We start from the raw sequence: 11,925 nt of genomic DNA on the forward strand, positions 1-11,925 counted from the left end.
TATCTACTTGAGAATTGCTAAGAGAGTAGATCTTAAATGTTCTCACCGCCAAAAAGAAATGGTAATTATGTGTCATGATGCAGGTGTTAGCTAATGTTATGGCAGTAATCATTCTGAAATATAAAAGTGTATCAAATCAACACATCATGCACGTTAAACACATACATTGTTATATGTCAATTATACCTCAATAAAGCTGGAGGGTATGGGCAGGGGGCAGAGTGGGGGGGGGGTGACCAGGTGGAGTTCAGTGGGAGTTGGGTTCTTCACTAAAGAGCTGGCAGGAATGGGTGAACATCACACCCCAGCCCATTAGCTTCAGATGAAGTTAATCCCCTCAGTATATCCGTGGAAAGTCAACTCCAGAAGGTTGAAGTGAGTTAGGCAAGATCACACGGTTTGTTAATAATCTAACCAGGTCCAGGGCGTGTGTCACCAAAATACTTCTCTCCACACAATGACTGGCTATTTTACTCACCTTTCTCATGACCCTCCTAAGAGGAGAAACAGTCACTTGAGTTGGAGGTACTAACAGAGATGGCTAGGTTAAGCTCTGTATAAAAATTTTCTGTCTTCTGCCGGCTGTCCTATTTTTAATAGCTGGAAAAGCCCTCCTTTTCTTTCAGAATGATGAGACTTTGCGTGTGATGTTCCTAGCAGGTAGGACCACTTTGGTGGCATTGTCCACTCTGAGGTTCACTCAGAGATTCCTCTCAAATTCCTGTCCTGGGGAAGGAAGGCCATTTTATTTTGTTTTTTAAAAATGCCTGAAAAGCAAAAGACAACTGGAGATAAGATTGCTGGTCAAAGGTCAGAAACAAAACGAGTCCTCAGAAACCTAAAGTGCTCTTCCCCGCTGAGGTTATAGACCCTGCCAGGGACAACATGCTGGTGTCACAGGAACCTCTGGAAAACAGTACCATAGCCCAAAGCAGCGGGTGGGATTCGCAATGACAACATTGCACACCCACCACCTCACTGGCCAATGTTTCTGTCTCTTTAAGTCATCACCACTGGGCTCCCCCTCCCTGAGCTTCCTGAACTCTGAGGTCTGAGAGGCACAGAGACTTCCTCCATGTGTGGAGAGGAAACCGCCCACTGGACCCACAGTCCAAGGGCAGGCGGTAGGTCAGGAGCTTCTTGGAGCCAGCGTTAGAGCCTGTCGCCAATCCTGCAGGAACGGTGAGCACAAGGGAAAAGGAACCAGCCCGGAGCAGGACCTGTGGGGAACAGGAAGAGCTCTGCCTGTGTGAAGCTGGCTGAGTGAGCAGCTGCATTCTAGTAGGTATGTGAAAGGGGGGCAGGATCTAGAAACGGTAACTTCATGTGCCTCTAGGTTTGTAAGGTTGTTCTGAGTGTCAAACACAGTAAGTTCAGAAGAACAGGTAAGCATCTTCTCGAGCTCTGCTGCGCACACGCTCTTTTTTGGGACTAAATTCTCTCTCCTTCCCTACTCCCTTAGTCCTTCTGCTAGAACTACTGCAAAGGCAATGAACACTCCCCAAATACATGTGCAGCAAATGCAAAAGGTATTCCTGGGGACTTACAGGGAAGCTAACCTCAGAGCAAGTTACAAAGTGAAAATTCGGTATATATCTGAGCTGAACCCTCCTAAAACCTCCACTCTCCTTAGCACTATCCACAATAGTGCAAGAGACAGCTAAGGTTGTGAACTTGGTCCTCAACCCTTGCCCTACATGATCACTTGAACATCTGCTCCCCACCCCAAACTGGGCTCTGTGGGCTGCTCTGGTGTCAATTAAGGGAGTTTGTTGATTTCTAGACACAAAATAACGAATCACATTATGTGATTTAGCCCTGGGGTAAACTTTACAGAAGCTTTGGGGGGTGGGGTGATGGGGGTGGAGTGGGTAACGGAGTGGGGGGGGCAGCGGCAGGAGAGTTACTGCAGAGACACCCACAGCTTTGGCTTGAGCTCTAGGCAAACCTACCATCTGAGTCCTTTCGCCAGAGACAGGTTATTCAGCCAACCTCTCCCTTTGCTTTTGCTTCGTTGTTGGTGCCAATAGGGGGAGAACACAGTTACCTGTAGGAACCAGGTGGGCGACCTGAAGAGGTAGAATTTGAAATGGACGTTGAAGCACAGACAGGACTCAGGCAGAAATGTGCGGTGGGATGAATGGTCCTAGGAATGAATGCACAAGGTGGGTTGGAAAAGGCCCTGAAATCTGCTGTTTGTGGAGGGGCTGACTGGGGAGGGGATTAGGTGGGAATGAGGCTGGAGTAGACTGAGGAGAGACTGTGCTGTCGTGTTCAGGCACTCGTGTGATCAGGCAAACTTGACCACAGAATGTTTAATTGTATTAAATAATGTTGGAGTGCGTATTTTACTTCAAAAAGCCTCAGGTTTGAGGCAAGAACATAAAGAGCTGGAGGGGAGCATCCCAGTCTCTCCAGCACACAGATTATATTTAGACTTATTTATTTACTTATTTTTTACTGAAGTATAATTGGCTTACAATATTATATTACTTCCGGGTATACAACATAGTGATTCTACATTTTTATACTTATGCTCCATATAAAGTTAATATAAAATATTAATTAACTATATTCCCTGTGCTGTGCATTACATTGGTGTATCTTAGTTATTTTATACCCAGTAGTTTGTACCTCTTAATCCCCTTCCCCATCTTGCCCCTTCCCCCACCCCTCTCCCCAATGGTAAACATAGTTTATTCTCTGTGTTTGTGAGTCTATTTCTGTTTTGTTATATTCCTCTGTTTGCTTTATTTTAAATTCCACATATAAGTGGAAACATACAGCATTTGTCTTTCTCTGTCTGACTTACTAAACTAAGCATAATACCCTACAGGTCCATCTATGTTGTTGCAGATGGAAAGATTTCATTCTTTTTTATTTTTCATTCTTTTTTTATGAGTAATATTCCATTATATCTATCTATCTATCTGTATATATATGACACCTTCTTCATTCATCTGTTGATGGGCACTTAGGTTGCTTCCATATCTTGGTTATTATCAATAATGCTGCTATGAACATCGGGGTGCACACATCTTTTTGAATTCGTGTTTTCATTTTCTTTGGATATATAGCCAGGAATGAATTGCTGGATGATATGGTAGTTCTATTTTTAATTTTTTGAGGAACCTTCTTACTGTTTTCCACCGTGGCTGTACCAGTTGACATTCCTGCTATCAGTGTACTAGGGTCCCCTTTCTCTACATCCTCGTCAACAACACCAGTTGTTTCTTGTTTTCGGATAACACCATTCTGACAGGGGTGCTCCGTGCTTCCTGTACCTGATATCTGTTTCCCTTTTCAGGTTAGGAAAGTTTTCAATTACAATTTCACCAAATACATTTTCTACCCCTTTCTCTCTCTTTTTCTGGGACCTCTATCATGTGAATGTTAGCACACTTGACCTTTTCCCAGAGGTCCCATAAACTCTCCTCCTTTCTTTAAATGTGTTTTTGTTTTTGCTGTACTGATTGGATGATTTCCACTAGTCTGTCTTCTGTGTTCTTCTACATCGCCTAATCTGCTCTTAATTCCTTCTAGCGAATTTTTCATTTCAGTTATCGTGTTCTTCAGCTCTGACTGGTTTTTGCATTTTCTAATTCTCTGCCGAAGTTCCCACTGTGTTCATCTGTTGTTTACCCAAGTTCAGTTAGCATTTTTATTACTATTGCTTTGGACTCTTTGTCAGGTAAATTATTATCTCTGTTTCATTAGGGGTTTTTTCCTGAGGTTTTATCTTGTTCTTTCATTTAAAATATATCCCTTTGTTTTCTCATGTTGTTTGACTTTCTCTGTGTGTCTCTATGAAATTAGGTGAAACGGTTACCTGTCCAGGTCTCAAAGGCATGTCCCTGTGGGTAGCAACCCTTTGCAGTGTGCCTGTCACCAGTGGCTTTGGTGGGAGAGCTGGACGTGAAGTGAGCGGGGACTGCTTCTTCTCCCACAGTGTGCAGGCGGCCACCACCTTGGTGGGAAGCAAGGCTGGAGGCAGAGGGCTAGAGCCAGAGCCAGGTGCCAGCCAGGGCTTCTCCTCGGCTCAGGGCTAGTTGTTAGCCTATTGTGGGAGGAGTCAAGGACCAAGGGGCTGGGCAGGAGTCCTAAGGGAGTTGGGCTTCCCCCAGATGTGATGACAGTCTTCACCTTGGCTGGGGATGTGGCCAGGGCCTGAGAGCCTGAGGCTGCACTTCTGAGCTGCTTCTACTTTTTCCTCAGTGTGTACCCCTTGGTTAGAGGCAGGATAGAGAGCCAGGGGGGTTGGAGCCACACACCGGAGCTCTCTCTGCTCCTTCCCTGGTGCACACATGCCCACTGACAATGGCAGCCTCGGCCTTTGTGGGGGGCAGTGCTGGAGCAGTAGGGGCTGGAATGGGAGCCTGGAGAGGGCTGGGAGGTGCTCTGGGGCAGTCCCGGCAGGCTGGCCAGAGCACCAGGCAGTCTTCAATGTACTGCCTCTGCACTGGGACTGAGAGCAAGCATGCTTGTGCTCTTCAAGACCAGAGTCTCAGGTTCTTACAGCCCTCCAGTAAGCCCTACTGATTTTCAAACCAGCTAAGGGGGCTCATCTTCCCAGTGTCAAGCCCAGGCCTGTGGTGCCTAATATGTGGCTCAAACCCCCCACTCCCCAGGGAGGATCCCCAAGCCTGGGATAGCCCCTTCCACTTCTAGGTCCCCACTAGGGATTCAGGTCCCAACTAGATTGCTTCTCCTCCCCCTGTACCAGACTCCATGAGGTTCTTTACAGCCTTGATTGTAGAAAAGCCATTTTGCTAGTCTTCAGGTCATTCTCAGAGAGAGTTGCTCTATATGTAGTTGTAGCTTGGATGTGTTCATGGGGGCAGGTGAGCTTGGGGTCTCCCTCCTCCGCCTTCTGGATCCCACCTCCTAGACATATTAGGACGAGCCAAATTTTGTGGTTTTCTGAGCACAGAGTCAGGAGCTTTCCAGGTCAGCTTGGGAAATATGTCTGTTTTCTGATTTCCAAAACCAAAATTCCAAGTTTCTTCTTGTTTCCCAGGCCAACAACCCTAAGGTAGGTCTTAAATCAGTGAGCAAACTTTCCTGTTCTCAGGGTTTGACAAACCCCCCACCCCACCCCCAGGTGCTGAACCTCCAGGGAAAACTTATTTTCTACAACTTACGTCACTGACATAGAATTACCTGGGAAAATGAACATCAAAAGCTTATTCATTGACATAGAGTAGGTGTTGTCATCTCCCCTCTGCTCTGTGCATTTCGAGGCCCTGAAAAGACAGCACAAGCTCACCAGGTGTTCTCATAGTATCGTCCCAACCACAGACCAAGCTGTTCCACTGTCTTCCCTAAATTCTGATGCTCGGAGAGGGCAGGAACTATGACATTTTAACTGTGGTGTCACCAGCATTTTGGGCTTTGCCTGACACATAGTAGGTAGTTTTACCTATGAATGAATAATGAACGAGTGAATGAATGAAAAAATAAATAACTTGTGTTGGGGACACTTTCAGGGAATCATGAGAGGACAGAAGACAGCAAGAGATGAAGAAAACGCCTATGGTAAGGACATGCCTCACAACGCGTGTTTGCCCCCAGGTATGAGCTCTGGGTAGTAAGGGGGATGGGCTAACTCAACACTGAACAGAGAGAAGTCCCAGAGGTTTCTCGATGCTGGGATGAAACAGCAAAGAGCCCTGGGACTGGCATTTGACCTAGATCTCTGCCCCTGACCTGCTGTGAGATATTGAGTTCTTTGACTAACCTGCACCTCCGTCCCTAAGGTAAAATGAATAAACCTCCTCTGATCTCCACAGAAGGGGCTGTAGAGGGAATCCAACTATATACTAGAGGGAACATGATTCACCAGGTAGAAGGTGTTAGGGAACAAGGATGGAGGGTTACCCAGGTATCTTATTAGGCAGCAGGTTTGAGAGGAGAGGATGAGGGGGGAAAGAGGGAGGGAAGAAGAGATGGTCTCATCTTATCCTCCCAACAGCCCTATGAGGACGGCGCTACATTAATGATCCCATTTGTGCAGAAGAGGTTTAGCACTTAGATTAAGCGTCTTCCCAGGGTCACACTGCTGGCCGGGGGTGGGGCTGTGATTCAGACCGAGGGTGTGGGACACCAGACAGCCCTCACAGCGAGGCCCACTGCCCCTCCTGCCTATCTTCGGTAAGAGGGTATCTGGGGAAGTAAGGCAGAGGCCACTGAAGTTGTCCAATAGGGAGCAGCTCTGCCCAGTGTGGATGACAGGTCACGTCACACGAAGTAATGGCCTGTATTATACAGGGATGTCCTCTACAGAAACGTTCACCGGGTGCTGGCGCACCTACAGGTGCATGTGTGACGCCAAAGAGGGAAGAAATAGACGGGTAGAGATCCCCCGGAGTTCACAAATCTCCGACCAGGGCACTCAGTAAAGGTTTGGTCTGAAAAGCAAAAGTCGAAGCACTCTGTTCTCCTTTGTTCAGAGGCATCCAGGGGACCCGGGTACCAGGATATGTGCTTTCAGGTTCGGGAGCTTACAGATCATTGGTGCTCACAGGTTTAGAAGCCCGCGAGTCTGCCCTGCAGGAGCCCAGGCTGCGGCTCCTCCTGGCCGGGAGGTCAGGGACTGGGAAAAGCGCCACGGGAAACAGCATCCTGGGCCAGAAGCGCTTCATCTCCAGGCTCGGGGCGACGTCGGTGACCCGGACCTGCGCCACGGGCAGCTGCAGGTGGGCCAAGTGGGACGTGGAAATCATTGACACCCCGGACCTCTTCAGCTCCGAAGTCTCCCAGACAGACCCGGGCTGCACGGAGAGAGGCCGCTGCTACCTGCTCTCGGCGCCGGGGCCCCACGCCCTGCTCCTGGTGACCCAGCTGGGCCGCTTCACGGCCCAGGACCAGCAGGCCTGGAGGGGGGTGAAGGCGCTGTTCGGGGACGGCATCGTGACGCGCACCATCGTGGTCTTCACCCGCGAGGAAGACCTGGCTGGGGGCTCGCTGCAGCATTACGTGCGCGACACCGAGAACCGCGCGCTCAGGGAGCTGGTGGCCCAGTGTGGGGACCGATTCTGCGCCTTCGACAACCGAGCCGCCGGCGGGAAGCGGGAGGCGCAGGTGATGGCGCTGATGGGGCTGGTGGAGGAGCTGGTGAGGCACCACGGCGGCGCCCCCTACACCAACGACCTGTACAGCCTGGCGCAGGCCCTGGGGGGCGCGGACCCCAAGGAGAGGCTGCGCAGGGTGGCGGAGCGAGTGGCCTTCTGCGCGCAGAGGCGGCGGGAGCGCTGGCCGCTGACCTGGCTGTGGCGGTGGCCCAAGGCGCGGGGGACCTGGCGTAAGCTGGGCGTGTGCACCCTAATGGGCGCCCTGGTCCTGCTCTGCCTGCTCTACAGGCACCGGCCAGAGGCCGTGACAGGGTGATATTCAGTCTTGCAGGTAACCTGGCAAGAAAGGAACTGAACACTTGGGTCTGAAGGGGGATTTCAAAGGAATCAGAGTTTTCAAGAGTTTCATATTTCCTCCAGTAAACAGTTTTAAAATAAAGTTGTGCAATTTTAAAACGTCCTTAAAACGTGTTAGTTAGCTTGATGTTTCGGTCCTCTCTTGAAAAATAATGGAATGACTGGTGATTTTTAGTAGAAAATGGATTCATAGCAAAGGGAAAACAGCTATTTTTATTTTGAGCTTGTGTTTGTTTAGACACTGCCTTCCTCCCTTTGGACTGCTATTTTAAAAAAAAACAAAAAAACACAGACTGCATGGCTTAGAAACAACAGACATTTATTTCTCACACTTCTGGAGGCTGGAAGTCCAAAATCACGGTCCAGTTTGGGGGAGAGCCCTCTCTGAGATTGCAGACTGCCAACTTCTGGCTGTGTCCTCACCTTGATGGAAGGGGCACTTTGGCAAGGGCACTAATCCCAATCATGAGGAATCTACCCTCATGACCTAATAACCTCCTGATGATCCCATCTCCTAATACCATCCTCTCCAGATTAGGTTTTCAACATGTAAATGCTGGGGAGGGGGACACAAACATTCAGAGCATAGCCTGCACTCTCTCTTCTTGATGTTTTCTGGTTCTTATGGGTAGATATCTCCCTTCAGTGATCCTTGTAATTTTTTTTTTTTTTGCGGTACGCAGGCCTCTCACTGTTGTGGCCTCTCCCGTTGCAGAGCACAGGCTCCGGACGTGCAGGCGCAGCGGCCATGGCTCATGGGCCCAGCCGCTCCGCGGCATGTGGGATCTTCCCGGACCGGGGCACGAACCCGTGTCCCCTGCATCGGCAGGTGGACTCTCAACCACTGCGCCACCAGGGAAGCCCCTGATCCTTGTAAATTTTTATTATCATCAAGGAAAGAGATGTCACAGTCATGCATATTAATGTTTACTTCTGATACATCGGTTTATTTACCAGTACAATGGCTTAGTACCAAGAAGTTAAATGTGACTACACTGAAAATAACACAGTTTCCAACTTTCTAGCATGTATTATGGTTCATGTCTGTCCAAAATGAAGTAAGATTTGGGGAAAATAACATGCAATGTCTTCAATGTAGTCATCTATCTGGATTTTTAAATAATAATAATAATAATAAAGCACCTGTCTCAAAATGGAGAAGAGAGGGGTGGCAGGGTCATCGGCAGAGAGCCACAGAGCACCGGAGGTTAGGTGGGGCTGTACCGTGGGGTTTTTACAGGGGATGGGCCAACCCACATAAGTCTGTGAATGCCATCCTTACGTTGTGTAAGCAAACGCTAGGATCTGTTTATTTCCATATTTCTGAATGTGACAGAACACTTTAAAGGAAGTCTTTCTATCAGCCATGTGCTAGCTAGGAGGTGTGGATACAGGAGGAGGCAGATATCCCAATACTACCAGGGCTCAGGGGTGCTAAGGGCCGGGAGGTGGTGCGCAGGCATCCTAGGGCCATCCCAGCTCCACGTGGAGAAGGGGCCTATGCACATGCACTTCAATGCCACCTCGGGTTAAGGGCCTGCAGAGACTCAGGATGACTATGGGCTTAGAGTGGCCTGCAGTTGGGTGGGGGGGTACCTGAGGGCCATAGTAGTGGGGCAGGGAGTTGGGCTCTGTGAAGCCTGGCTGGAAAAAAAGTCCATTATCAATTCCTGCCTTCAGCGTCGTGCTGGGCCCATGCAGGAACTCTCAGCCATGGAGGGACTCTTTCCACACCCTGAGGGCCCCAGGAAGGGGCAGACATAGCGGAGACCGCCTGTGTCCGCAGCTTGCCCATCCAGGGCCACGTGCGCATGAGCATGCATTGTAAGCCAAAGACTTCGCTTACCATGGGGTTGATTGTAACCTGCTTGTTCTTTCATTTTTCGTTTTCTCACGTCAGGGTGTCCACATATGCCCTCCAGTTTCTGTCATTGCTTATTATTTTTGTCTTGTTTGTAAATGGACATGTGATTTTTAAAATAAATATGAGTGTTAGGATTGTAAAATTCTCATGCGGACTGTAGCATATAGAAATGTGTAGGATCAGAGGAAGGCTTGACATCCGTGGGTAAAACACCCTGCTTCGGGCATCACCAGGACCATTGTGGGGGACAGTGGAAAGAGCAGGAGATGTGCAGAGGGCTTGTGTGACAAAGCCGGTCCCCTATGAACTTGCTCCAGGACCTTGGGCACAAGGGGATTCAGCTTTTCTTGAGATGTATATATTAATATTAATCCTTATAGCTTTCATGTATGATGAAGTAACATGAGTGAAAGCACTTTGTAGGTTAAATTCCATAAGAATACAGTACAGAAACAAAAAGTCTAAGAAGAAACTTCTCATAATAATAATCCTCATAAATAAATCTCATACTCATAAATACATAAATTTCACACTCATGAATACTCCGCATTTATTCTTCATAATAATAACTACTCCACATTATTCTATGTATAGAGTTGGGAGCTAGTGGTAATATAAGGTCGGCATGATTAGTCATCAAATATATTTACAAAGTGCGGTCAAAGTTGTATTTGTTCTCTAAAATATTGCTAGTTTCTAATCCTTAGATTTAGAACTATGCAACATGACTCATAAGTAAATGGAAGACACAATTTTTAGTTTTTAAAATGTAATTTAGGGACTTCCCTGGCGGTCCACTGGTTAAAACTCCACGCTTCCACTGTAGAGGGCACGGGTTCCATCCCTGGTCGGGAATGAAGATCCCACGTGATGCGCGGGCAGCCAAAAAAATTTAAAATATATACAATTTAATGTTACACATGTAATACAAGATAGATCATAAAACAAAATAATGTAAGACTGATCATAAAATAGAAAACAGAAGCTGTAGAGAGAACACTATAATATAATAACAATTTATTGCCTTAATATTTTATGATGAAAAATACCTCATGAGGTATGAAGGGTAATTATCATTAACAGCCTTTTATTTGAAGAGGAAAGTAATCTACTGAGAGTCAAGTGATTTTCTAAGGGCAAAACGTGGCAAATCAGAACTGGAACTTATTTTTCCTTATTGTCCTATAGGAAGAGTTTCCTGAACCAGACACAGGGTCAAAATGCTATAACTTCTCAAAAACTGTCTATTTGAGTGAATATATATATATATATATATATATATACATATATATCTCGACTACTTACATGTCCTCTCATTTTCTTTCTTTTTTTTTCCTCACCTTTTCTTTTATCTCTTCAAGAATAAAAATTCGTTGATCGTGTGCTGATGAAGTTTCTTTCACATTTCCATGCCCTGCTGCCTGGATCAACTGTCATTTTATCTAAAGAGGTTCATAATTGACTTACTTCTGAGAGTTGTTTTTGGACATGATGAGTTTTTCTTTTTTTTTAAATTAATTTATTTATATTTTTGGCTGCACTGGGTCTTCGTTGCTGCACATGGGCTTTCTCTAGTTGCGGTGAGAGGGGGCTACTCTTTGTTGCAGTGCGCGGGCTTCTCATTGCAGTGGCTTCTCTTGTTGCTGAGCACGTGCTCTAGGCACGCGGTCTTCAGTAGATGTGGCTCACAGGCTCTAGAGCGCAGGCTCAGTAGTTGTGGCACACAGGCTTAGTTGCTCCACGGCATGTGGGATCTTCCTGACCCAGGGCTCGAACCCATCTCCCCTGCATCAGCAGGCGGATTCTTAACCACTACGCCACCAGGGAAGCCCCCAAGATGAGATTGTCAAGCAGAAGATTTCAAACAATGCATACCCTCTTATATGGTCTTGTACAATATTCAGTATTGTACAATATTCAATTCTTGTACAATATTCAATATTCATCACCTGGCTGGGCAGATGCCACTATGCCTTCCAGAGAATATCCTATGGATTGAACTCCCTAGAAGAGGAATTCCTATAACTCCTTGGGGAAGCCAGAGCTAGACTATGACCCAAGACTCTTTTTTTCTGCCCTGGGAGCCTTCATTGATAGTGGCAATGTTCGCCTTTTGTTATACAACTGCATTTGCGCTTGCTTATTCCAGCAATAAAATATTTTGAGATTTTTTTCTAAATTTGTCTTTTACCTCTTTTTTTTTTTTTAAGTAGTTGTCTTCCAAAATGATGTAGTGTTTTGTTTTAATTATTATTTGGGGTCTTCATTATTTTTATACCTAACACTCAAGCTCATTCTTGGCCCAATTCTTATTTATTTTATATTTCCTTTCACTCTTTACACCATTAATTTTAGGCACTCCTTTTTACTTTGGAAATAGTGTTAAATCGTGTATATACCTTGATTTACTACATCTGAAAACACCTAAGATCTATTCTTCCACATGCTGGCGAAATAGCTCATGGATACGCTGAAGAGAACTGCTTACCACTCCTCAAACATCACACACACGCCCCCAAGAAGAGACACCCAACCCCAAGAAACAAAAGACAAGGGTAGTCACTCTCTGCCTCCCAGCCCTGGGGAGTTTCTGGAAAGGAGGAAGGCTCCATTCTAACCTGTTCCACACCTGGG

At 46.8% G+C, this 11,925-nt stretch overlaps 1 protein-coding gene across 4 annotated transcripts; it reads left to right on the plus strand.

Annotated features, from left to right (window-relative positions):
- Positions 1-1,078: 1,078 nt before the first annotated feature.
- Positions 1,079-7,537, plus strand: GIMAP1 (GTPase, IMAP family member 1). 4 transcript variants are annotated; one of them, XM_022578017.2, is made up of 4 exons: positions 1,079-1,285; positions 2,031-2,165; positions 5,487-5,571; positions 6,524-7,537. In XM_022578017.2, the coding sequence occupies exons 2-4, from the start codon at positions 2,157-2,159 to the stop codon at positions 7,384-7,386; spliced, it is 957 nt and encodes a 318-aa protein (XP_022433725.1). In that variant the 5' UTR covers positions 1,079-1,285; positions 2,031-2,156; the 3' UTR covers positions 7,387-7,537. The 4 variants fall into 4 exon arrangements, with proteins under 4 accessions (XP_022433725.1, XP_022433735.1, XP_022433746.1 ...); XM_022578038.3 differs by having other exon boundaries at positions 1,085-1,285; positions 5,487-5,535; XM_022578027.2 differs by lacking the exon at positions 2,031-2,165.
- The last annotated feature ends 4,388 nt before the right edge of the window (positions 7,538-11,925 follow it).

The sequence above is a fragment of the Delphinapterus leucas genome, chromosome 9 (genome assembly GCF_059928025.1).
Source record: "Delphinapterus leucas isolate spDelLeu-1000000601 "Yukka" chromosome 9, BTC_Dleu_Yukka2, whole genome shotgun sequence".
Lineage (NCBI taxonomy): Eukaryota > Metazoa > Chordata > Mammalia > Artiodactyla > Monodontidae > Delphinapterus > Delphinapterus leucas.

What these genes read in the sequence shown, in the direction of transcription:
- GIMAP1 (XM_022578017.2), top strand. An exon ending in CAACGCGTGTTTGCCCCCAG is followed by an intron (nt 5,572 to 6,523) that starts GTATGAGCTCTG and finishes TGGTGCTCACAG; the next exon opens with GTTTAGAAGCCCGCGAGTCT.